Below are 25,545 nucleotides of genomic sequence, written 5' to 3'. Positions count from 1 at the left end.
CCCTGCAGGATCTTTTACGTACCATCATTTGAAAAAAGTAGCAAATCAGACTTGGCCAAAAAAAAATTATACAACAATGAGTCTGGGCTCATGTTGAAGGGAAAAGCTTCTACTTCTTTATCCTTGAATTGAATTTTTCCGAAAATGCTTTTCCGCTTGGCTGTGGCGCAGGAAAGAGAAGGTATTGGAGGAATTAACCAAGTTCAAGCGTCTGTACGTAGCTTAATAAATTTTTTCCCCGATTCACTCTACACTAGATTTCAAGCTTGAAGCTTCCCCTTTGTAACGAGACCTTAAAAATTGATCTACGATTTTTTTTTGCCGAGTTATCGCGCTCTGAACGAAAAGTGAGCCGATGACCTCGCAATCACGCAGAGTTCGAGAGCCCAAAAAAGAAGCCAATGTTTGAGCTGCCATAACTCCGACAAAAAAAATCGTAGGGAAGTGAGCCTAGTCTCATTTTAAAGGGCAAAGCTTCTACTTTTACACCCTTGAGTTGAACCTCCTCGAAAAAAATTCTTGAGTCCTTGACACGCCGAGAAAGAGAGGGTGGTTTTTCCCTGAATCTTTTCCAACTTCAGACGATTCGCAGGAACTTGATAAATTTTTTTCGCGACTTCTCCTAAGAAGAAATTAAAGCTGAAACTCTCCCCTTTCGAACAAGATCTTAACGAATGATCTGCGATTTTTTTTCGCCAAGTTATCGCGCTCTGAACGAATAGTGAGCCGATGACCTCGCAATCACGCAGAGTTTGAGAGCCCAAAAAAGAAGTCAATGTTTGAGCTGCCATAACTCCGAGAAAAAAAATCACAGGGAAGTGAGCCTGGACTCATTTTAAAGTGCAAAGCTTCTACTTTCAAATTCCTGTGTTAGACTTGCCCAAAAAAATTCTTGTCTTCACGACATACCAAGAAAGGGAGGGTTGTTTTTCTCCGATTATTTGCTAAATTCAAATATCCCTACAGAGCTCAATAAATTTTTCTTAATTAATTTTTTTAAAGTTCGATATTTAACATTAAGTATTCGGTAACTAGGTACTCGCTATGTTATTTGGAAGTTGATTTATTGTTTCGTAACAGTACAGCATCAAAAAATAACTTTTTTAGGAAAGCAGTGTTGTGCGTTAAAAAACTAGGTGGCTGCTGAATATATTATATATTCTTTGCAATGCTTTCTTTCGAAAAAGGACGCGGATAAGGGATAACATTTCCGCCGAACAGTATAAATATAATAATCAATAGGAGATTGACCATAGGTAATCATTAGCATATACATAAACTGAGTAATATGTACTGCTAGTTGCGCGCGTTCTATACAATGAATTAAAAATTGCATTCTGTGCGGAAGTGCACGCCTCCATTGTGCACCGACCGATCGATGAATGTAAATCAAGATCCGCCCATCCATAACTAGACTAGTTTGCACACATATGAGATTCGTAAAATCTTCACAATACATAACCCATCCCTTCTTCTTAATAAAATATCAAAAATTAATGTGATTCACTGATTTTAGTAAACAACATTACTACAGCTATTCATTAAAACAAACCATTACAATATTCGTATGATACTACATCACTTTTTGCATTTCGGAAATAATTGTCCGCTTCTGAGTACCTCGGTACTTCAGAAATAAGATCACTTGAAGCAATCAGCAAGATTCATCGAAAAGTCGGTGCAATTTGTAATTCTATTCCATCGTGGGTGGGATTTCTGATGAATTATTGCGAGACCATGATCTCATATTCGGGGAAAGCGACTTCAGCACCACCGAATGGTATGTAACAGACGCTGTGGGAGGGCTGCACTTTGCCGATCGTCACAGTGCCCTCGTGCTGGACACGACCGACGTAGAGAGCCTCTCCATCTTCGGTCTCACCGCCAGGAATCGCGTTGGGAGGAATGTTGTTTCCGCTTGTTGGCACCCAGATGGGATTGCAACCGCAGAGAACCTGAAACGAGAGATGATTCGATTACTTTTTGCAGGAAGAAGCTCAGAATTGAAAACAGTTATTCTTAAAAAATCTTCTGAAAAAGTAGAGAATATTTAATCCAGCCCTGCTTGAATGGCCAGGTGATTTGATTGAGACTATAAGTACCTGATAATCAGTCTTTCCATGCTCCCCGCCGCCCCAAGCGACATAGCAGACAGAGTGTCCAGGCTTCACTTTGCCAGGCAGAAGGGCACCTTCGTGATAGGCCCTGCCCACGTACAAAGTCTCGTCGTCCTTTCCACCTTCGACAGCAGCTGGAGGCACCATTCCACCTGATGCATCGCACCAGCAAATATCTCCCATTTCCAAGCCTTGCACTGGTGGAGGGGGCGCCGATGGGTTCGTGTCTAGAAGAAACAGGTGCCATCCAAATAAATTGCTGTATAAATTGGGATATTTTTTAATTTACATTCCTTGCACACCACTGATAAAACAGAGTCTCCGATGCTCATGGCAGTGAAATGATACGAGGGTGAATATGTGTACAAATACTTCATGATAATTTATTCTTCTAATTATCATCGCCTTCAACGACAATATGCTTGGAAAATTACACATTGATAGGATAACTCTGAAATAATGATTCAAACGAGGGAAAGTTACGATAAGAATGCGTTTAAAAAGTGACGAGTCTGCAGAAGATAATGGTGTTATAGTGAGAGCTCGGCATTCTTGGTGCAACATGCTGATGTTAAAACTTTTCAAACTGGAGAGTGCATTTTGCGCAATGTGGTGTTAGTCACGTGAAAACAAAACTGTGAAGTAGGATGGATTTGGAATTCTTATTTTCTAATACTTTGCTGGTCTAACTACCCGCTTTACCAAAAAAAACTTTAGGTTACACTAAGTCAGTACCCTGGATGTGCCCATATCCTTCCAAACAGTTAATTTCCCAAGAACTTAAGCCCTCCATAAGTGGAGCAACCTAACATAGGCAACCAAGCGGGACTCCACAATTTTATCACTCAACGAACCCAAGATCCTTCACTCCCATACACGAGAAGAATAATAGAAATTGCATTGCAAATTGAACAAGCTATTTGCAAAGCAATTACTGCCACCAAATCCCATTAAATTCTTCCTTTATTCCATTCTTAGAAGTTAATTATTATAAACAAGCTTCAATGCCCATTAATTGTAAAAATATACATGTATGTCTGAGAAAGATAAGCCTGAAATTAAAAAAAAAAAAGTTCAGGCAAATTACGTTTGGAACCAGGACTCGGAGGTGGGTACAGCGCGGTTTGGAGTTTCCATTTTCCGGTTGCACCCCAACCAGTACGCACACCCACGTAGCTCACGCCAATTGGCTTTGGGTCCTGCCATTCCATTATCACAGGACCATTAAGGTTACCAGCCCTAACTGTGATACGACCGTCGAGCCAAGTGATCGCGAACTTCTTGCTCTCGTTCTCGTTGAGCAGGTTTGGCGTGTTCACGCGCACCTGTCCGGGGCAAAACCAGCCATTTAGGAGGGGGAACGCAGCCTATGGTACCTGATACACGAATTCTCTTTAACCCTTTGCATCTGCTTCCTGCTGGAAGCGGAGACAGATCTATCCTACCCTCTTTTTCGCTTCTTATCGACCAAATCTTTAATAAGGGGTTGCTCACGAATTTTTAACGATAATTGCTTGAATTTTGGAACGCAAAGGGTTAAAGGAAGAAGCGAGGGGAGGCGATTTCGAACCTTATCAGGCTGTTTGCGATCGTATCTGATGACAGACGCCGTGTTCTCCCAGCCCCCGAGCAAGATTTCGTACATTGGACTCGAGTCGCCTTTCTTGTTGGTCAAGGCGATATGCGCGTTGCTCTTCGCCCTCACTTCTATGAGGACTGAGCCGCTGCGTACGTTATGGAATTTGTAGAGTAACTCATCGCGCGTCTTCAGGGACCCGTGTCCTTACAGAAATCAAAAAATTTCGAAATAAATATTTTAATTTCAACGAAATATGTATTCCACGATATGAAAGGTTGGTAATTTTGTTTGTCTGAGTCCTTTAGTAGTCTAAGTTCTGTAAATTCTTCAGTACACTCTAAGCCCCTCTGGAGACCTTTTGATTAGGTACTGTCAGGTGACAAGAACTTCTATAAACTAGAACTTTGATCGTGTCGAAGCGAGGTAAGCTTGACTAAGTCGTCTAAAGTCTATTTTTTCGTGCATGCCCACTTCTTTGAACGGTGTCCAATTAAAAAACAACTGCATTTGCTTCTGGAAATTAAATTACAAAGATACTAGAAGGAGAAGATTTTTAATTGGACCTCTTTCAAAGAGGAAAAACGTGCTGGGGCGAAATCAAACCATGTTCGAGCAAAAAAGCTGGAGTTCTAAAAGGGGTAAAACTACAATTTTCGGCAAGCTTCTCATACTATACGTACAACGCTCCTGACCACCAATACATATGGCTGTGTGGACATCGATGTATTAGTAGAATCCATCCGAAATCCGATAAAGTACCAGGAAGAAGATAGTATTAATAAATTTCAATGTACAGTAAAGTATTCAATGGAAAAAACTGGATGGATAAAGGTTAACAAGTTCTATAGTAAAAATAGTATTTCCAGACGTTCGAGATTATCTACTGAATAATGTATAGAGTATTTACAAAGATAAGTCTGAGATAATAAAAGGCCAGAGCATTTAACAATACTTATCGGTTTGAGTTCTTACTAATCATCTACATATTTGAGTAATAATATAACAATGGTATCTAGGTACACTAGAAAATATTATGGTAAGCATTCTTGGCCAGAAAATATTCTAAACCTTAGTAATGTATCAAGAATGAGCGAAGCAAAAGTTTACCTTCGATCAGCCATTCGCCTGAAGCACCCCAACCGGTGCAGATTCCAAAGTACCCGATGGCAAACGGTTCTGGATCAGCATAGCTGAGGAATGAACTTGGTTCACCCTCTTTACCAACTGACAACACACCGTCGCTCCATCTGAAATAAATAGTTTGAAAATATTATTAGAATTCGAAGTATTACACTCATTATACATTCTGCAGCAGTATTGAAGGTTACTAATTTTAAGACAAAAAATGATTAATCTTTGAGCTGCTGTAACTTTGTAAAAAAAAATCGTACGGCAGTGAGCCTAATCTCATTTTAAAGGGCAAAGTCTCTACTTTTACACCCTTGAGTTGAATTTGTCCGAAAAAAATTCTTGAGTTCACGACACGCCGAGAGAGAGAGGGTAGTTTTTCTTTGAATCTTATTCAACTTTAGACGACTCTCTGGAACTTGATAAATTTTTTTCGGGACTAATTCTGCAGTAGAATTCAAGCCTAAAGTCTCCCCTTTCTAACAAGACTTTGAAAATTGACGTAACATTTTTTTTTGCAGAGTTATCGCACTTTGAATGAAATGGTAGCCAAGATACACATTGAATGAAATGGTACCCAAGGTACACTTTCCATTCAAAGTGCGATAACTCAGCGAAAAAAAATCGTACGTCAATTTTTAAAGTCTCGATGGAAAAGGGAGACTTCAGGGCTGAAATCTACTGTAGAGCTAGTTCCAAAAAAAATTTATCAAGTTCCTGCGCATCGTCTGAAGTTGGAAAAGATTCAGGGAAAAATCACCCTCTCTTTCTCGGCGTGTCAAGGACTCAAAAATTTTTTTCGAGGAGGTTCAACTCAGGGGTGTAAAGATAGAGGCTTTGCCCTTTAAAATGAGACTAGGCTCACTTCCCTGCGATTTTTTTTGTCGAAGTTATGGCAGCTCAAACATTGGCTTCTTTTTTGGGCTCTCGAACTCTGCGTGATTGCAAGGTCATCGGCTCACTTTTCGTTCAGAGCGCGATAACTCAGCGAAAAAAAATCGCAGATCATTCATTAAGGTCTTGTTCGAAAGGGGAGGGTTCCAGCTTTAATTTCTCCCCAGGAAAAGTCGCGAAAAAAATTGATCAAGTTCCTGCGAGTCGTCTGAAGTTGGAAAAAATTCAAAGAAAAACCACCCTCTCTCAATCGGCGTGTCGTGAACTCAAGAATTTTTTTCGGACAAATTCAACTCAAGGGTGTAAAAGTAGAGGCTTTGAACTTTGAAATGAGACCAGGCTCACTGCCGTGTGATTTTTTTTTACGATGTTACAGTAGCTCAAAGATCGACAATTTTTCGGTCTGAAATTAGTGATCCTTTAACTTCGCTGCAAAGTGTATTCCTGATCTTTTTTCTGCTTCTAGTAACTTTTTAATTCTAGTAAATTTACCTGATCCAAAATCCACGATACTCATCAGCACTCAATATCCCGGGTGTCTCTACCTCTGCGACTTCTGGCTTGGTCCTATTCTTACGAATCACGGACTTGCTGTTGCTCCATCCACCGATGAACACCTGAACATTTTGATATATTATTTCTAATTTTTCTTCTAATTTGCATCACTACAATCGCTTGACTAGTAGTCCTCACCTCATACATCGGTTCCCCTTCCTGAGGACCAGTGGTAAGCGCAATATGGGCGTCATTGGCTGCCTTTATCCTGAACTGGATCTGTCCACTTGCGACAGGGTAGAAATTGTACTCTAATTTGTCTTCTGTATTGAGTGCTAAAAAGAGAAAATACAGAACTCCTGTACAAATGCTGAAATTGCGAAAATATTGGAGAATCGATTGACCTCCAACGCGATATTCCATCTATCTTCTCCGCCAGGGTCGAACGGACCCTGCAATTATGTAACCACTACGCCACCTTATCCCTCGACCCAGTTAAGGATTACGAAGCAGAGCGAAAAGGATCATTTTTAGTGGAAAGTGGAGCAAAACAACACAGCCAGGCGCCTAAGTGTCTAGACGCCAAGCGAACAGCATATAGCGAAACGAAAGTAGGACAATGCAGGACTCCCATCGATCAATATCACGATGATTGCGAGCTTGGATCACGCTAATCGACCGTGAATGTTTTCTACTAGCCTCGACACGGTTCGTGGACAACGTTTCAGAGATTGATGAGCGTTCTTTGAGCTAAACTCAAGGAAGTGTGCCTTTGAATCGGTGGAAAAATAGCTGTGTGAAGACACAGTAGATAAAAAGAAGAAGAGGAAATGGAACTAGGTACTGAATCTAGAAGCAATTAATTTTCAGCAAAATTCTATTTAAATTGTATAGTGTGGTCAAAAATTCGCGTCATCGGCAAATATAGAATCTGAGACCTATTTTTAGATCATGAGCAGGCGATTCCTGATTGCTGTTAATTAAACACGCGTTTTTCTTCGACAGAAATGGAACGCTATAGCCAACGAGCAGCACAAGTCGTACCGTTATTTCTTTGGGCATGTCGTCAGCTGTAAATGATTTCGTCGTGCGACCATAAATTCAAATCAACGACTTACGTAGCTCGGTGTTTGATGAGAACAGATCGCAGCAGTAGTCTCATTAAATTTCATCACTCATTTTTTTTAATTATTCAAGACGGAAAATAATTATCTTTAAGTTTGTATCGTGAATATTTACCTGGAAACAGGTGTAGGGATTGCAGCTGGTACGACACATCGGTGGACATAAATATCAACACTAATACAAGTGTTATTAACATGAAAGTTCTTAATAAGTAGTACCAAGGTAACATTCTATTTTCAGGAAAATTCATAACGCTGTTCTATAATAACCATGTCACACTGAATCTCTAACACAATGAGTCTTTCGTCTCATATCATTAATACAGTCAATTCCACCATAAGACTTGTCTCTAACTTGTGTTAATAAACAAGTTATTTTCACGAGGAAAAAACCTTAACCTTTTAAACATTGAATTATGAATGAATATAGCTATGATCGAGCTTCGAGACTCCATCGATATTCTGCATGCTTTATCTGACTTCAATTTGACAAGTTACTTCCTCCGATATCGACAGATGTTTATGTTTAAGGAAAACAAGTACTCAGTCACGTGGCACTGTCATTTCATTCTGGAGATTTAAACTTGAATCACTGAAACTTTTTTAAGTGGCACAAGGAAACACACTAACGCCTTGGCAGTCGACGGGCACAATGATCATAAAAAAGATGGAGGACGTATTAAAGGTAGCTTTCTCGACGAAACAATTCTCAGTATGAATACTACGAAGTTTTGCTGAACGAACGCAACTGCTTATAAATAGTGACTTGTGTCACGAAGGCCAGACTCATTGCTGACATCATCGGATCATCGAATGACTGAGGCGCCGGAAATTTGGGTGCCATATTGATTTTGATAACTACTTACAGTCATCAATTACTACCTCCTTGAGAAAAAAATTGTTAATCGACAGAATTCAAAAATAATTCTTGTAAATATTTTGCTCTAGAAGTCATTGAACTTGATTCGTTTGAGGAATAGGAATTTCCTTAGTCTTCGCTGTTAGAAATCTTAATAAGTCTTCGATTCTAACAATCTCACAGTACTGGAACTTGCATTCCTTTACTTGTATTTCTCCTCGATTTAAAATAAAAAATTCTAGACGATAAGAGAATGAAGGATAATAGAAAGTAGTGTCAGACGAGGTCGAAGACGTCATCAAGCTGATGTCATTGGTATTTCGATGCCAATTACTTTGTATTACGCGTGTTACCGCGGTATGATTCAAAGTGATTGGCATAGAGAACTTTCCTGGCGAGATTACGCGGTCAAAGGGGATCACGCTGCGCCGATAACTAAATTAGTATTATTAGGAAAAGAGTAGAGGAAGTTACGTGTCAATGCGCAACTAGATCCCATGAGAAGATAATATATCTTTTCTATCGGTTTTAACAACATACTATTTTTGATGATGGACCACAAAACATGCTAATCTCGCGCGTGTAAATTGATTAGACAAGACCCTATCATACGAGGCGTATTACGCGCGCAATTAACATAACAATGCGAAAATTAGAGCCATTCAGTCAATTTCCCATTGCGCAACGATGAACGCCACCAGTTATGTCGTATTACAGTTCACGACATTCTGCTCTTGGCAATTTAACGCGATCCATGGAAGTACGTACACATAGTTCGATTCAATAAATACAATCGGTAATTAGAGTGTAAGAATTACTCTCGATTTAGGGATCAGACAGAAACAAATGGCGGACCATTTTGCTAATCCCTAATACATATGCAAGCTCATTCAACAAGTGCAATATGGAGGGGATTCTGCAAAGAACTTTACATGGATGCACCTAATGAACAGGCGTTAATTAACTGCAAGAGTAACGGTTGCCAATAGACGCTCCCGCGCCTATTATGTCTGCTAGCCAATCGCGTATACCGCTGTCGTTGACCTCGCATGGCAACTGTCTTCCTTTTGCCAGCAAGGTGGATACTATGCGACCGTTAACCAGGAAAAGAATGCCGCAGGTGGACACACTTCGCGAGTAAAGCCAATCACTGAAGATGTAAACACCTCTGACGTCCTTCACTATTTGCTACCATAATATTATGCCATACTTGCGAGTCCTGTGTTCATATCAATATTATTTTGCAGTAGAACTGAAAAGTATAAGGGTATTTCTATTGTATATCATTTTTCTGTAATTATTACGATCGAAACAATGGAATTATTAAATATAGAAAACGCTAAGCGTGGAGGGGTCAAGATTTAGTTAAAATAAATGAACGAGATCGGCGGAGATTGCAGGGAGGAAGCCAGAGATTCCCTTTGTGCTGGAGGATAGTGTGAGTGCGTGTTGCGAAACAATCTAGAAGCCTTATTACACAAGGAGTCTCGCCTAGATGACGTGATACCGGAATCTTGAAAATTGAGGCTACTCTACTCGATTGGCCTGTCTGTTCAACTAAAATCTCTCGCTTCAGAAAATATTCAGAATCTTTCCCCCTTCAAGAACCGAGGATTTTTTACCAGAACTATGAAGTTGGAGTTCAGAAGATTCTGAGGACTTCAAGAGAAGTTCTGATTACTAAAGTCAGACTTGGAGTCGAAGATCAAAGAAAAAGAGGAGTTGAAGAGAGCAAAACTAGTCTGTGTAGAAACCAGCCAGCTCTAGATTGTTAAAATTGTGCAATATTATCAAAAAAAAAGAAATACTAAATATTAAAGTGCGTTAAAATTGACATGATTAGTCGTTTTCACTAAAAATTGGCGCTGATCGGTTCCTACGTCGACCCCTTGAGTTGGGGTCAGGGTTGAAGCCAAGAATTTTGATTGCAGACTCCAGAGTGCTCCAGAACCCTAGTTTTCGGCCGCAGAAGCACTGCTGTCTCATATTTCTGATCTCGTGAGCTAGATTCGTGGAACAGCATCGAGAAAGCCGGCCGGCCGGCTTGTCAAACCAGCACAACCGCACTATATTTAGCCAGACACTAGGAAAGAAGCCGCTCTCAGAAGCATTCTCGTATAAACACATACCAAAGAGGTATTGCTACTTCCTGCGAGTCAAATATCAATACACTATCTATCAGAACAGGCTATCCTTACTGCTGATTTATGACTTCGAAAGGACGGCAGGAGCGAGTTCTACGCGTTACCAGGTGTTTCGAAAATCGAAAGAATGAGAAAACTTTGGCATTGACTATGATTTATGCGTGAAATGATTCTAAGTGATGCATTACCTGTCTGAATTATCTGTTTACTGGAAGGGAATCTAATATTGGATACGACACTAAATATAGCTGTACTTCTGAGAATGCCACGCAAGAATTCTCGACTGAAGTTCACTTCCCTCTTAAAATAATGGATGCCCTCATCTGTTGCTGTAGATCTGCTTATGGGACATAAGCAAAGTATTTTATTGCGTTAATAATTAGGATGTGACTGTGAACAATAGAGTTTCTTGGAAATTGTGATTAACAGCTATCTCACATATGTAAGACAAATTTTGCTTAAAGAAGCCGGTAGATGTTAATTACTACCTCCTGCGCAATAATTACTACGCAGTTTATAAATGCCCACGCTGAAGACTAATCTTCCTGGATCTTCTAATGAATTTTAATGTATGATTCGTTCTGTTTGTTTTACATATTTTGTTTCCTTCTATGGTTTGCTCATTAAAAAATGAGGAATTATAAAAAATACGATAACCTAAATATTGCCTATTTACTCTAACAGTGACACTATTCTAAATTTTACTCTTTTTGAGTTATTAAAACAGAAAGAGTGATCACTGTTTGTTTTAGATATCTATCTAATTTTCCCCAAAATTATGATTTTTAAGTCATGTCACTGTTACACTAAATAAGAAATGTGTTCAATATTCTAAAGACAACTATAATTTATTAACTCTTCTCGCGATTAAATAGAAAGAAACCTTAACGACGTATAATTAATTAAAATTGTATAGAATATTAATATAAAAATTGCTTACAGATAGCCATGGTTCCTTCTTTTCAAGTAGCAACTCGTAAAAATCCTTGAGACACTGAAGTCGATGCACACTCTTCGAGGATTGAACTCAAACTGCGTTGAGCGCGACATTTGACGCTTCACGACACGGATCCGCCGCGCATGCGCATTCCTGCAGACGTTTTACGCCGGTAATTTGCAAGCGATAATCAGAGTAGAATGAGTCACTGCGGATTCGTCTTCAGAATAGAAAGAATTAAAACGAATTATAGCTTCTGACATAGGTTCACACTGTTATGACGAGAAATATATTTTTCTGAAGATAGTATCTGTCTATTACCTTTTAGTATTAGTTAACCAAAGTACTTTCGAAGTCTCCTGAGTAACCGGTGAATGGATTACAAGAGATGATTCATGCGAGTTGGAATCCCTTTTTTCCAGTCGTCATATCGACAGCTGTGAAACGCTATAAGCAACTTATATATTGACGACACAAAGAGTATTAAAGAATTCATTATCATTCCTTCGCTGTCCCATCATTATAACACGCGATACGTATTATAAATTAATTTTAGATTTATGAGTCTTGGAAAATAACTTGGAAATCTTTATATCAGGAATATTCCGCGAATATCAAACCAGTAGCGATGACTAATCGGTTCAGTTACTACAATTATCCTGAAAACATTAATGATGTCATTGTTATAAGTACTCATCCAATCAGTACAGTATTCTGAGGTTACGTATAATTTAAATATCGTGCAAATGTGATTATCTTTAAACGAGCCCTTAGTCGCTAACAGACAACTCAGACTTCATTAATTACAGTCATGCCTAATGTGGCAGGAAATACAGTTTCATAGACCCATAGTTTCGATGACCTCGTTGAACAATAACACGTAATAATAGCTTCAACGAATCATTTGGAATGTCTACGTAGGCTGTATGGAATCTATAATGAATTGCATTCACCGTAAAGTTATCTTTACAAATATTTGAAACAATTAATTCACGTCGATCGTTAGAAACCTATCACTCACTATAAACTAATGATTAAAGATTGTTGATTTACAATTTTATTTATGAGTTAGAGGTGTTTTGTCATAAAATGTGGAACCTTTTTTAAATACTATCTCGAAAACGTACTTGTGGCGCCATCTCCTGGGATTTTTTCAGCGACAGTCATTCTCTAGATATCTCCGTGAAGTACGCAGCGATTTCAGTGTCTTCATTTTAGTCATATTTTCTAAATGTATTTACCTCCTAATTTTTATTTTAATTTAAATTTATAGGTATTTATGAGAACTTTATTTTTTTATTTCCCGATATATACTTTCAAATATGATCGAATTAATATATGATCCGGTATGGTCTAGTGGCTAGGATACCTGGCTTTCACCCAGGAGGCTCGGGTTCGATTCCCGGTACCGGAAATTTTTTTTCAATCCTCTTTTTACATTAGTTAAACTATTTTCACTGTTTTTTTTTACTTGTCTACCTACAATTATAAAAGCACATATTATAATTTTATCTTATTAATGAAAAAATGGATATTTAAATTTTGTTTATATCTATAATGTTGATGACCGTAATCTGAGACAAAGATACAAATTATTTTTCTGTGAAAATTCTTCAGTAAGCCGAATCACGCTATAGGATTATATTTTTAACAATTAGTCGTGACATTTAGATTATTTCGGACTTGAAATGTTACCGCCAATATTTAATTTTATTTCCTACCACTCATAGTGCTGTAATCTTATTTTACACTGAATTAATAACGTCGCGTATCGCGTGTGGCATGAAAATGCAATGTAGTTTATGGTGCATGTGCGGTAATATTGTTGATATTTGTTTATATTGTACATATTCTAATTAACAATGATTGCATTAGACACTTCAGCAAAAATCGCAAAATCACCGAAGAAGCCACAAGGTTCAAATAAAAATCTATTTGTATATTATGGGTTTGCTTTAAAAAAAATTAGCTTCTTTAGTTAACCTCTACGAACTAATTTTTCACGTGAATGTTCATCGCTATGAATGAAAGTTTTATTAGATTTGCTTTATTTCACTTTATGTATGCACAGTTGTGATGATTAAATGTTATTGCAGTTGAATTAAGGGATGATAGCGACGAAAGTGAACAGGACAGTGATGAAGATACTATGGAATCAGAGGCACAAGAATTGGAAAGTGCAGATAAAGGATATGGGGAATCTGAGAAAGAATCTGATGGGGATGAGTCTGATAGTCATAGAATTGATGGAAATCCTGGATGGGCGGATGCAATGCAAAAGATTTTAAAGACAAAGAAGCCAAAACGTAAAAAAACAATAGTTTTATCAAAAGCAAAAAAGTTATGTGATGTTGTAAAGAAGGAGGATGAACCTCTGACATTTGAAATTGACAAGGTGAAGGAAGAAATAAAAACAGAAGAACCAGAAGACTCTAAAGATAATATACAAAAACTAAATACTGAAAAACAATTAAAAGAAAGGAGAAAAGACACTTTAGGTATTAGAGTAAAACCAAGTATAGCAGATAGAGAGCGTGAAAGAATGTTGCAAAAAGTAGCTACAAAGTAATTGAATAATTTTTCATTCGTATGTACTACTCATTAATTTTCAATCATTAAAGGGCTCTTAATTTATTGCAGGGGTGTAGTACAGTTATTTAATGCTGTAAGACAACAACAAGGTGAAATTAATAAGAAATTATCAGATGCTGGTCCATTAGAAAGAAAGCGTGAGAAAGTACTTAAAGCCATTGACAAAAATACATTCTTGGACATTCTTATGGGTGGAAGTAAAAGTATTCAAATAGATAATGATGTTAAAGATGAAAGTCAAGAAACTGCAAAAGTTAAAGAGAAGGTAAATACATTCTGTTGTAAAAAAAAGTTCTTATTTTTAAAAAATAGAGTTAGCAACAAATATTATTTACAGAAGGACAATGAAACATGGAATGTATTAAGGGATGATTTTGTTATGGGAACCAAGCTGAAAGATTGGGATCGTAAAAGCAAAGATGATGATTCTTCAGCACCAGAAGAAATGGACAGTGATAATTAAGTTTTATGAAAATATAGAACTTTTGTGCATATATCAAACAATTTTTTTGTACAAAATGAATTTGAAGGTATGTTGTCACAGTTTCCTAAGTCATACTGGTGCAAAGTTATTGTTACTGAATGTGGCAGTAAAAGAATTAAAGTTACATTTTTCATATATTTCACATATTTTCTATCATAGGCCCAGTATTCACTTTCCTCTTTACCATTAAAGTTTTTGAAAAATACACCTCCATTTTACGCAAAAAAAAAATATTAAATTTTTAATAAACATTTTATTTTATTAATAACTTATGTTTAGTATTCCTTGAGCTACTTAACAACAGTAATAATAATGCATACAATATATCATATATTTATAATGTATACATGACTCTATCTAAAATTTTCATAATCTTACGTATGCCACATAAACATAGCCTCAGAGTAGTACCACAGTTTTTTGTAGTAAAATGATATATGTTTGATCTTTGTGTATTTAAGCCACAGTTGTTTTAAAATAATTAGTTTAACTTTAATTCGAGAACATGCTTAATCTGTACATAGAATCTGACATGTCCAACAATTATTCTATACAGTGTGTCAAGTGTAAAGTGTGTCAATATGTTACTGATCTGATTGACATATATAAATATAAAGTTTAAGTATTCTCGTTTAAGCATGAATATTGGACACTGTCTCATACGTTGCATATTAATTGTAAAATAATATAAAAAGCAAATATACAGTAAATTAGTTTCTACCTTGGGTTACTAATACATGTACAAAATATTTATATTGATTTATAACGATTACTTCTCTTAATATTTACCGAACCTAGCATGTAGATTAACCCTTGGACGGATTGAACTAACTTCATTTCGTCATTTTCCTTCAATTATTGTGCCACAATGAAATTGATTGTACATTTCTTTATGTATATATAAAATTAATTTTAAAACTTCAATCATATAATGTTTAGTAATTCCTTTTGTTTGTTGTTTTGCGTGACGTAATTTTCAGCTAGATTAATTCAATTGTTTGTACATATGTCTTGTAGGTCACATATCATACTTATTGTGTGATGTTTACTCCTGTTTTTGCATAAAAAGAAATAAGAAGTATCACTTCATTTTATCATAGTGAAGTAAAATATTTACTTTTTATTTCATATCGGAACAGAATCTATTTTTGTACAAAAAACAATAAATTAAACAATATCGAGTTTAATTGATAATCAGCTATTCAATTATAAATAATACCATATCGTTCCAAAATTGAAATTGAATGACTCGATAAATAAATTGAAACGATCACAACAGGACTGTAAGTCCTTTGGAGACACAATACTGCCATAGATGTATTTTCCTGTACAAGGTACAGTTATTTAACATGTACTATATTTGGTCAGAGATTGTTTCCTAGCGATCGTTGCTCGACACACTTAGGCTTTGCGTTACACCCGACTCTCACGAATATCCGCAAGAGCCCCGAAGTTTCTGGTTTCTTCATCAGAATAATTCGACTCAGTTTCCAATCCCTGTGATCTGCCAACAGCATCATCGTCATCTCTGTTTCGCAGAAAATATCCCACTTGATTCGATTCGTTGTTGTGATTGGTTTCATCCGTTTGAGTATTCTGCACGTTCCTCACACTGGATCGATCTTCTTGATCCACTTGTGTTCTTGACCTATCATTCTCATTTCCGACTGCGTACCTATTTTGCAAATTCTCTGCATTGTTTCTGCTCTCCTGGCTGATCCTTGACACACTTCGAGCAAGGTTCCTCGAGTTCATTAACTCATTCCCTGCGGCCACATTCCTAGAAACCTCCTCTCCATTATTCAGAGATATTCTTTCGTTGTTTCGAACGGTATTGTCAGACATACAATGATTTCCATTGTTCGACAGTGCTTCATTCTGTCTTTGGTTTTCATTTTCATTGGTCGTGTGAAACGAAGTCTCGTCTTGGTAAGTTCGAAGAGCTTCGAAGTTCGCGTTGCTGAGCACCCGTGGTACCATATCGTTACTCATTCTATACAATTCTAGTTCGTTGTCCACGTAATAGCTGTCCAGGGGATTGCTAATAATCGATGGATTCCTCGAGACAGTCCTTCGTGGGAAACTCTGGCTTGAAAAGTTTGCCACGGTTGCATAAGGATAAGGTAACATGCTCATCGGATTTCCCAGTATATGTGGACAACCGTCGAGGCTCTGCATCTCAATCTCCTCTTTACCATCGTGACAATAACTGTGCATGTCTATTTCGTGAGGGAGATTGGCGAACCTGTGGAAGAATAAAGTTTAAAACACAGATGAATTTGTTCTTTAAATTCATGTTTACCTGTGCAGTAGAATATCAGAGTACGATGGTGGCATGTCTGACTCCTCCTTCCCATAGATGCTTTCATAAGTTGGGGGTGGAAAACAGCCCACAGAGCCTAGACTATCTTTGCTAGGTGTTTCTGCGTCCATCTCCAGAATACTACCCTGGCTGTTCTGCAGTTGGTGTCTGTTTATGCTGCGTGGATTTCTTTGTGCTCGTAGCACACTATCACCCAGTTCCACTAGGTCTAAACCTATGTAGAAGAAATGTGTAGAAAGTTTGCTCTTATAAATCTGTGTGACTTAGGGTCCTGGGACTCTAATATATCACCTTATGTACACTAGTGTTTATAATTTATACCAAAGCAAATAAACGCACACTTTCTTTAGTATTCTTTTGTAATTTACTACAACTTAGTTACCTAATCTAAGAAACCATTTTCTACTACAAGTGTTTTCTCTTCCAGTTTATGCTATTCAAGCAGTCCAGTTATAAATCATATCCTGAATAAATTATAATCTCTCACCACTATAAAATATAATCAATAAGCTAATTAAGCCAGCGCCAAATCAGGGTCAGACAGCAAGCCAATATCATCAGATATTTTCGCTGTTCTAGCAACACTTAAAAGGAGTGCTTGCCTCCAAGAGCCTCTAATAGCATAGTCTGCAAGAACCCGATCCGAGAAAGGCTCTCGAAGGTTCTTATCCTTCGTTATCAATCGAACTAAGAACTGCGTAGAAGTTTAGTATCCAGTTGCAATCTCACCAGTCGGATCGGTTTGGAACTGCGTGAAGATCGTACCATCCACAACCAGCATCCTACCGTGTGGCAAGAGGATGATCGTCGGCGTTGCTACCATCGCCTGATCGCTGTTGCCAAACCGAGAGTCTGGCTCGGGATCCTCGAGCCGACAACAGCAGTGCCGTCTACAGAGGGATCGACAGAAAGGTGCGCCCCAGCAACAGTAAGCGAAGATGAAGCAGAGCACAGCAAGCATCACCAAAAGGGCAGCCACCCCCTGGCCCTGTTGAGCGGCCGCGAGGGTCGGACCACCGGCGACGCCGACACCGACGCCGACGCCGAATCCTAACCCTCCGCTACTGCTCATTTCACCTGTAATATTGCATCCTCATTTGGTAAAAGAATACTTTTTTGTTCATTTTTGTATAGTAGAGCCTAGAGTAACTAGACTTCATCAAAAAGATACGTTATCCTCGCTACTTTAATTGGTTTTAAATGGATTAACCCTTCAAGTAGTTTATTATGATAGTTTAATATTTTGCCAGGTCACAGAATTTTTATTTTTAGAGGTGGGGAGAGGGGTATTTAATAACAAAAATTTTTTGCTACCAAATTTTTTTATAAATGGTGTTTTTTCATAACATTCTTTGAGATAAGGTATCCTGATCTCAGCATCTTTTAAAAAAATTTGATTAAGTAAGAAAGGCTTAATCGAGGTCCTGCTACACATTAAATTTTGAAGGAAGAATGTGATGACCTGGAAGGTGCATTTCTACCTTCATTTTTTTTTCATAAGATTCAAGCGAAATCTATTCATACATATTCTAGTAGGATTCTCACAATAGGTATTCCTGATGTTGAAGTCTCTGTTATTTTTATAATAAATATGCTTCAAACCGCAATGCGGGGCAAGTAACGATACAAACGTACGCATTTCTGGCAATATTCCAGTTGTCTGATGGATTTTAGTCAAAGCTGATTTTTTTCTGTTTTAAATTTATTATAGCGCTATTGGCAATTTTGTTAATCGTACCTACAATAGTGTTATCGCGAAAGAAGGCAATTTTTATAATCTTCTACATATAAATTACACACGTGTGTTTAACATAACAGCGTGTGTCGTTTTCAGCACGAGAGTGAGGGTAATTTCGAGCATCGGAAGATCGGAACACTCTCTCTTATGCTAACTAAATAAATTTCGTTAGCTGTCTGAAAGAAAGGCGAGGTGAAAGTGGAAAGAGTGCTGTAATACAGTGATATTATAAACCGGCTGGTAGTAGGTTAGTGATTCCAATATTTTGAGACTCATGTACCATTCATTCCATAGGTATTCAAATTTAAAATACTTTTACTTACTTTACTTTTACTTACATTACTAAGTTTAAAATTACGGACAGACTACTATATTGTTGCAAACTAAAGTAGCGAAAGAATTATGTACTTAAAAAAAAAATCATGGAATTAATATTCCAATGAATTAAATTTTTAAATTCATGAAACATGTGCGTCTTCTCTTAATTTTGAATTTTATCTTATATAAAAAGAAATTTTCTTCAGATTTTATTATTTTAATAAAAATAGACACACATTGGTCTCGGTAGTCCTAGTATTAAAAATTCAATTTACCTTGGGTGGTGATATTGTATAGCCAAGTCGTCCCCGTGGTGGTCGTTACTTCCGGTATCTTGCGCGACCCGTAAACCATGAAAAAGACTTTCTGGTATCTCTCGAGGAAAGACAGTTTACTTTTCTTTTCCAACAATTTCTAAACTGTACCTAGTCAAGGTAACAATCCTGCATGCAAAATAATGCATTCTGCAATTCTCTCAAAGTTTATACCAGAATCAACGTTGAAAGGTAACCGAATGAAATATGGCGCGTCTATTAGTTGCATTTCTCCATCGACGATTCCACTTCTCCCTTCTCAAAAAGAAGAAAATTGTATTCCAGAAATTCCCTTTCTTCTTCGACCTGACTGTTACTGTCTCGAGCTCAGTCGAAATTCAACAAGTTTCGAATCCCATTGCATCAGCAATGGCATCACAGATGACGGTGCAACCGGAAACAATAAAGTGCACCGCGTTAATGACGCTCGCGACGCGCTTCCAGGAGGATCTTTTCACGAAGACGTCGAACAACGAATACTGTCATCGTGGAGACACTCTTGACCCATTTCAACATCTCCCCACTTTATATCAACCTGCTGCTTTTCGCCTTCGACACTTTTATTTCGCAATGAGGAACGTCCGCTGGTTCAATACGTTTCTTCTTTTTGTCACTTCCGTGAGCTCCCCTTTCACGAGGGCAACTTCTATGGCTTGCTCTATGGTAAGGTCTTGTCGATTTTTTTATCAGTTTTACTGTATTTTAAAACCAGTTTAAACTTTTCTGTTCTTGTATTTTAAGATTGAAATTAAATTAGACTAAATATTTCGATATTTTGATATTTGAGGAATTCGAGCTTTCAACGTATTTCATTTATCATGACTTTAATTTTTATTCAAATCCAGTTAATTCAAAATAGGAATTAAATACTTAAAGTTGATTTTACATGTAGTTGTGAGATGTAGTATATTACGACGTTGTGGATCCAGCAAGTATCACTGATAGCTTGTGATTTTTGTCCAACAAATAAAGCTGAGAAGGATCTCACCTTTATCCCTCTTTTCAATTCCAGTTGATTAATTCCTTTAGTAATCGTTATAATATGTTTCTTTATGGAAATAATGGAACCGAATTTCGGGAGAGAAAATTCGTTTGCCACCACTGATCGATGTCATTAGGCGCAGTGCGGTGTTCAAATAATCGCGGGGTCAACAGTAATTCTCGTTCGGTTAGAAGAGAATAACGATCACTCTGAGAGTAATAAACTTTACAAGAGAATCGATAACGTCATAAATATTTCTCTTCTACTTAATATTATAGTTGCTACTAAACATATGTTATTAACGTGGTTCACAGCTTTTTGTATTGTAACAATTACGTAACTTATACAATTAGAGATTTCACTGTGGAAATTTCGTGTTCACGTTCCATTAAATTTCGTGTATTCGCGAATCCTATTCAGGTTTTCTTAAATCGAATCACATCCCCTTTCGTTTCATGACTTTGACGTCACTGACTGCAGATGAGGCCGCGCCATATTATTTACCATCGATGCATTGTGGATTCACGCGACACGTCTTCCAATTCTTCCCCGCGTTTTACAGCGTTCGTTTCCCTTGCGACTTGCAAACACGTCACTGTCATATTTCCAGATGATAATGGAATGATCCTTATCGGCCTGATAACAGCAATCGACAACCTTTTGAAAATTAAAATTGATCAATCACGACACTGAAACAATTGTTCACTTGCAATAATATTATATGCTAGTAATCCGAGACGCGTGGTTAATACACATTATGGTGAATCTCAGGAACAAATTCACAACGTTGGAATGATCACATATGTATTATGCCCAAGTGAATGCTTCACAGTCATTGTATTTAGTCTGGAACTGTTTGGTCGTGACTTCAGAATTTACAAATATTGATTAAGAAGAAATAGTCCACGAATATTTTTAACCTTAATTTTCTTTAGTTTGAGTCTCTATTTCGAGCTACTTTAAGGGAAATCGCGATTAATCTTGGTGTTACTTCGTTGTGCGTTTAATATGTGGGTTATATGGGATATACGAGGCCAGTGTGTCGAATGTGCTACTACCCTCGAAATTTTCCGCAACTTGTGGGACACAGCGACCTCCTTGCCACCCCTCAAGATACTAGCGAGCAATTCGTCGATGTTCTCCTCGGTGGCGCTTGTTGTCTTCCCTCCCCTGTGTAAGGGGTAGATACTGATCCATATTTATCAGTATATATTAGTAGATATATATATATATAGTGTATATAATGAGTGAGTAGAGACTGCTATTACTCACTGATAATATACTGAATAGAGTACGCGATTTTTTAACATAGGAAAGCTCTGTGATTATTTTAACTCTGCCATCTTTCAGGATAAACCATATTTGCCATCTTGGCGGAGTCCATGTTACTACTTTTTTAAACAATATATCGATTGATCAGTCGATAGAAAGATCGATTGAACAAAATTGAATGGTGATCCAAATCTTCTTCTGACGTGTTCATACGATGTTTATTTAAACCTTATAAAATATCAACATTTAGAGTGGAAGCTCCTTGTTTAAATAAATTTTTAATAGGGAAACAATTGTTACGAACTCGAAACGTTTTGTAAACTATTTTTCGTTCGCTAAATCTTGCAGATTTGTTTATATCTGGTTAACAAATAATTATAATTGTTAATAATTTACACAAGCCATTGCCTGCAATTGTTATTAAAAATATGTGCAGCAGAAATTGTTGCTGGAACGATTATTTCATGCGAAGTATTAATCTTACACAAGTTATTCATTGTACGATTAATCTTGCAATTCCCACCACTCGAAGAACTTATTTCATTGGTTCCCTTCTTTCGACCAAAGGATATAAATACCCTTGAAGGACCCCGAATGTCTCACTCGCGCCGGGGTCTCCGGCGGTTTGGGATGGCCCTGGCGATCCTGGGGAAGGACTCCCTCGACTGGCCCTGGATAGGATGACTATCCTGGACCAGACTACCCCAGGGGGTAGGCAGACTCTCCATGGGATCACTAGGTCCATTCGCCCCCGCTGTTGGTTCTGAAAGTGAGTCTAGTCCTTGGTCTAGTCCTTGGTCTAGTCCTTGGTCTAGTCCTTGGTCTAGTCCTTGGTCTAGTCCTTAGTCTAGTCCTTAGTCTAGTCCTTGATCTAGTCATTGATCTAGTCATTGATCTAGTCCTTCCACTCAATTATTCTTTACCTCAGTACTTTTGATTGCTTGTTTTTTTCAAAAAGTTCAGGATTATTTTGTTTGAAAAATTTTTTCAGATTCTATTTTGTAAACATGTTATAAATTGTTTAATCACCTGTTTTAAATACTATGCTTAACACTGATAGTATTATCACCATTTACGTTGATATATTTTTACTTGTGTAGTGATAATAAAGTGGTTATTGGGTTGTGTAACCGTGTTGTTTATAGGATATAATTAACAATGCGTAAAATTTATAAAATTATATTTATTTAGTCAAGGTATTTATAGAAATAATTGAGTGTAGAAGTATAATACTTTGATTATACATAGAAAATAATTGTACTAATTTTACATTAAAAATATTTAGTTTTCTGGTAAGATTTCTAAAACCCATTTTTTAAATGCATCCACTTCAGACCTAGTCACTTCATGACCTGCATTATCTAATTTTATAAATTGACCCTTTACTCCAAGATGTTTTAAGTTGTTATGAGTTTCCTGACCCCATGCCATCGGCACTAAGACATCGGCAGTGCCATGAAATTGTAAAAGAGGTGGTGTATTTATTCCTGAATTCGTTTTTAAATGCTGCAACAATAATTTTTGTGATAGAAAGAAAACAAAGTATGTATCTATAAAAATTCACATAATACGTACCTCATATACAAATGAATTGTTATTTAAAAAACTAGACATAGCAAAGCATCCAGCTAAAGATGTTTGATATTTATATGATAAATACATTGATAGCGCACCACCCATAGAAAAGCCACCAACAATAATTCTATTGGAAGAAATGCCATTAGACATTTCTGTATCAATTAGTTTGGATACAGTCTGACACATTGAGTCTATGGATTCTGTATCTTCACTGGCATTAATGGATATCATCTTGCGATTGAACCATACGTTACTAAGCTATAATAATAATCACTATATAAAATAAAAATAATTTTTAGCTTCATTTTATACATTACACTGAACAAAAATGCTTATAATATTACCATTCCTCCATAAACCGTATAAGGTTGCAACGGAGCACTGGGATACATAATTTTTATATGTGGAAACTTCAATTCTTCCCTGTGTAAAATATCAACCCATTCTTTCATATCCTCTGCATTAGATCCTGACACCAAAATATAGAAAATTATTTAGCACCTTTTTCTACTATTTCTTTGAAAAATTCCATTTTAAAAACCATACATAATTACAGTAACTGTTTACCTGATCCATGGAAGAAGAATAGAGTGGCAGTATGCTTTTTAGTGGCATTCACAATATTAATCTTCGGTATATTAACAATTCTAGCCATGATGATTTATCTAGTTTTCATCCGTTATTATGTAAAAGTGATCGAAAATTGCAAGACAATCGCGAAATTATCATTCTGTTTATCAACATGGTTATTTTTTAGGACTCGGTCCAGCAATCTGTCCAACGTTCGAAATTGATAGTTCCCAAATAAACACAATCAAATATTCCTACTTTATCAAGCTACTTCCATCGTTCGAACGTGTGTCTAATTGTTTTCCAATTACAATTCCTAATTCGATCGAAACGTAAGAATCTTAGCGTTTCAAAAATAAAGCCACTAGAAGAACTGTTTTGTGAGGACTTAAAAGAGCTTAGGAGGTTAGAAAAAATAAGTATTTTATTCGTAACTTTTATTTATCATTTATTATCTGAAAAAAATATCGCCCATCTATGAGTCAAAAAGCCCGCCCTCGCTTTTCAGACCAATTGAAGCGTTTAGAATAATAAGGATATAACCCATATTTTAACAAAATTCGACGTACTTCCATAAAAACATGCTTAAAAGTGATCATAAACCAGCTAACAAAAATTGTTAAAACATAATAATAATTAGCGACACTGTGTTTAAAAATCCTTGTCAACCAATTAAAATATTTATGTTCTTTTGAGTCAACAACGTCCTCAACATCCTAAGATACAATTCAACATGGCGGACAAGGAAGAAGTTTACCGTAAACAAAAACTGTATATAAATGCATCATAAAACATAAACTGAATAAACGTTAACCCCATTTCAGGATTTAATAAAAATCTTCGAAGTCGATTTCCTCAATATAAGCCCATTACGGCTTATATCCTGTTATATCCTCATCGCCTCAAAAGCCATTTTATTTGCAAAATCGATTAACTCCAGAAGACAAGAAATATTCTATTTACTTTGAATATAAAAAATGAAGCATCGAGCAACTGCTTCGGCGCTAAAATTCTGAAAAATCCAAGCCCTGTGAACAGGTGAATTTCCAGAGGGCAAGGTCAAGCAAGGACTTCAAACCTGCCGCCCGAAGCGTAGCGTCGCGTCGCGTCGCCTCTTAGTACATCTACTCTTCGGTTCGATCAGAAATTTGAACCGTTTCGCGCAAGGTCGGTTCGTGGTGACAGTCCGTTGTTTATGGAAAGTCGTTGCTCCCCGAGAGAACTGTCTCTGCTGTCGTCGAATCATTCACATAACCGCAAATTTCTGCGCACGCATGTCTCGATCTCCGTTCTCGAGCCCCTTCGAGATCGTTTGAAAACGCATGCCAGACAGACAGTTCGGCTGGGTTAGAAGGCACGAGTGCTCCGTTGACAGGGTATTGGTGTCGCGTCGATGGACACGTCGGTGGTGACCCGCTGAAATTTCACCCGTCGTCGGTCCAGCGTTGGCCAGCAGCAGAGTTATGTTTAATGAGACGCTGTAACGACTCGTCGGAACGATGCAGAGAAGTGGTAAGTGATCGAATGCTACTCTCAGACACGCGGATATTCGTTGCGTACGCGACGACCATTTTGAGGGCGCCAAATTTTTGCGTCAATACGCAGCGCCGTTCACTGCCCGGTCAATACGGCAGCCGACCTAACCTACCAACTACAGTACTGCCTCGTTACAATATCTGTATTTATTGTATCCTGAAAATGTTTAGAACAGACTGGCTTTAATTTTGCGTGTACTATTGAGAGGAATGTGGGCTGTCAAGAGATGCAGCGGTTCTTATTAATACTGGGTTATTAGTATAGAATTTGAACTTCTGAGGTTTATGCCTTGACAGATCACACTTTATAGCAAAATAAATACGAAAGATACTGAGGTAGTAAATGTGAGAAAAATTGTTGATTTGTTAGATACTATTGTTTTATTGTTGCTCTGTAGGTGTGGATCATTTTTGCTTAGGTTTTCGAATTCTGTGGTTTATTTCTTCTGTGTGGTTATTCAAAACATAGAGCTTAGATGTCGAAATTCTAGGAGTGCCTGAATATTAACGGGACTCGCTATGAATTGACTTCGAGAAACTTTATTCTCGTGAAATAGCCTCG

At 37.3% G+C, this 25,545-nt stretch overlaps 5 protein-coding genes and 1 non-coding gene across 10 annotated transcripts in view; 3 read left to right on the top strand and 3 right to left on the bottom strand.

Moving 5' to 3' along the window:
* Nucleotides 1-1,047: 1,047 nt before the first annotated feature.
* Nucleotides 1,048-11,432, bottom strand: LOC143179071 (uncharacterized). Of its 3 annotated transcripts, none has more exons than XM_076378083.1 (8): nt 11,281-11,432; nt 6,412-6,548; nt 6,211-6,335; nt 4,804-4,943; nt 3,688-3,899; nt 3,205-3,442; nt 2,103-2,344; nt 1,048-1,955 (listed from the first exon to the last, which is right to left on the bottom strand). In XM_076378083.1, the coding sequence occupies exons 1-8, from the start codon at nt 11,288-11,290 to the stop codon at nt 1,725-1,727; spliced, it is 1,335 nt and encodes a 444-aa protein (XP_076234198.1). In that variant the 5' UTR covers nt 11,291-11,432; the 3' UTR covers nt 1,048-1,724. The 3 variants fall into 3 exon arrangements, with proteins under 3 accessions (XP_076234198.1, XP_076234197.1, XP_076234199.1); XM_076378082.1 differs by lacking the exon at nt 11,281-11,432 and adding an exon at nt 7,453-7,607; XM_076378084.1 differs by lacking the exons at nt 3,205-3,442; nt 3,688-3,899; nt 11,281-11,432 and adding exons at nt 4,377-4,403; nt 7,453-7,573.
* A 1,187-nt stretch (nt 11,433-12,619) lies between these two features.
* Nucleotides 12,620-12,691, top strand: Trnae-uuc (transfer RNA glutamic acid (anticodon UUC)). Its single transcript has one exon. It is a non-coding gene; the product is annotated as a tRNA-Glu (tRNA).
* A 363-nt stretch (nt 12,692-13,054) lies between these two features.
* On the top strand, nt 13,055-14,475 carry LOC143179240 (RRP15-like protein). 2 transcript variants are annotated; one of them, XM_076378366.1, is made up of 4 exons: nt 13,055-13,194; nt 13,374-13,842; nt 13,918-14,134; nt 14,210-14,475. In XM_076378366.1, the coding sequence occupies exons 1-4, from the start codon at nt 13,140-13,142 to the stop codon at nt 14,330-14,332; spliced, it is 864 nt and encodes a 287-aa protein (XP_076234481.1). In that variant the 5' UTR covers nt 13,055-13,139; the 3' UTR covers nt 14,333-14,475. The 2 variants fall into 2 exon arrangements, with proteins under 2 accessions (XP_076234481.1, XP_076234480.1); XM_076378365.1 differs by having other exon boundaries at nt 14,207-14,475.
* Nucleotides 14,476-15,326: 851 nt separating this feature from the next.
* LOC143179239 (uncharacterized) lies at nt 15,327-21,116 on the bottom strand. 2 transcript variants are annotated; one of them, XM_076378362.1, is made up of 4 exons: nt 19,008-21,116; nt 17,406-17,753; nt 16,656-16,890; nt 15,327-16,598 (listed from the first exon to the last, which is right to left on the bottom strand). In XM_076378362.1, the coding sequence occupies exons 1-4, from the start codon at nt 19,084-19,086 to the stop codon at nt 15,767-15,769; spliced, it is 1,494 nt and encodes a 497-aa protein (XP_076234477.1). In that variant the 5' UTR covers nt 19,087-21,116; the 3' UTR covers nt 15,327-15,766. The 2 variants fall into 2 exon arrangements, with proteins under 2 accessions (XP_076234477.1, XP_076234478.1); XM_076378363.1 differs by having other exon boundaries at nt 17,463-17,753.
* Nucleotides 21,117-22,486: 1,370 nt separating this feature from the next.
* Nucleotides 22,487-23,652, bottom strand: LOC143179177 (lysophospholipase-like protein 1). The gene is made up of 4 exons (XM_076378281.1): nt 23,446-23,652; nt 23,223-23,347; nt 22,876-23,136; nt 22,487-22,806 (listed from the first exon to the last, which is right to left on the bottom strand). Exons 1-4 carry the CDS (start codon nt 23,531-23,533, stop codon nt 22,582-22,584), a joined length of 699 nt encoding a protein of 232 aa, XP_076234396.1. The 5' UTR covers nt 23,534-23,652; the 3' UTR covers nt 22,487-22,581.
* A 1,052-nt stretch (nt 23,653-24,704) lies between these two features.
* Nucleotides 24,705-25,545, top strand: part of Pnut (septin 7-like protein pnut) — a 42,194-nt gene continuing 41,353 nt past the window's right edge. Inside the window, exon 1 of the mRNA XM_076377635.1 lies at nt 24,705-24,960. Coding sequence (XP_076233750.1) covers nt 24,919-24,960 — 42 coding nt within the window. The 5' untranslated portion in view covers nt 24,705-24,918. The remainder of the gene's footprint in view (nt 24,961-25,545) is intronic.

The sequence above is a fragment of the Calliopsis andreniformis genome, chromosome 5 (assembly GCF_051401765.1).
Source record: "Calliopsis andreniformis isolate RMS-2024a chromosome 5, iyCalAndr_principal, whole genome shotgun sequence".
NCBI lineage: Eukaryota > Metazoa > Arthropoda > Insecta > Hymenoptera > Andrenidae > Calliopsis > Calliopsis andreniformis.
Note: the sequence above shows the minus strand (reverse complement) of the source record. Positions and strands in the feature narration are given on the sequence as shown.

Excerpts from the sequence above, each read along its gene's own strand:
- LOC143179240 (XM_076378365.1), top strand. The coding sequence starts at position 13,140 with ATGATTGCATTAGACACTTCAGCAAAAATCGCAAAATCACCGAAGAAG. Across the intron at positions 13,195-13,373 it reads ATCACCGAAGAAGCCACAAG|TTGAATTAAGGGATGATAGC; the intron begins GTTCAAATAAAA and ends ATGTTATTGCAG. Across the intron at positions 14,135-14,206 it reads CTGCAAAAGTTAAAGAGAAG|AAGGACAATGAAACATGGAA; the intron begins GTAAATACATTC and ends TATTATTTACAG.
- LOC143179071 (XM_076378082.1), bottom strand. The coding sequence starts at position 7,588 with ATGAATTTTCCTGAAAATAGAATGTTACCTTGGTACTACTTATTAAGA. Across the intron at positions 3,443-3,687 it reads ATCGCAAACAGCCTGATAAG|GTGCGCGTGAACACGCCAAA; the intron begins GTTCGAAATCGC and ends TGCCCCGGACAG. Across the intron at positions 2,345-3,204 it reads TCCGAGTCCTGGTTCCAAAC|ACACGAACCCATCGGCGCCC; the intron begins GTAATTTGCCTG and ends TGTTTCTTCTAG.
- LOC143179239 (XM_076378362.1), bottom strand. The coding sequence starts at position 19,086 with ATGGTTTACGGGTCGCGCAAGATACCGGAAGTAACGACCACCACGGGG. Across the intron at positions 16,891-17,405 it reads GTTCCAAACCGATCCGACTG|GTTTAGACCTAGTGGAACTG; the intron begins GTGAGATTGCAA and ends TCTTCTACATAG. Across the intron at positions 16,599-16,655 it reads TCTGATATTCTACTGCACAG|GTTCGCCAATCTCCCTCACG; the intron begins GTAAACATGAAT and ends ATTCTTCCACAG.
- LOC143179177 (XM_076378281.1), bottom strand. The coding sequence starts at position 23,533 with ATGGCTAGAATTGTTAATATACCGAAGATTAATATTGTGAATGCCACT. Across the intron at positions 23,348-23,445 it reads ATTCTTCTTCCATGGATCAG|GATCTAATGCAGAGGATATG; the intron begins GTAAACAGTTAC and ends TTTTGGTGTCAG. Across the intron at positions 23,137-23,222 it reads ATACGGTTTATGGAGGAATG|CTTAGTAACGTATGGTTCAA; the intron begins GTAATATTATAA and ends TTATTATTATAG.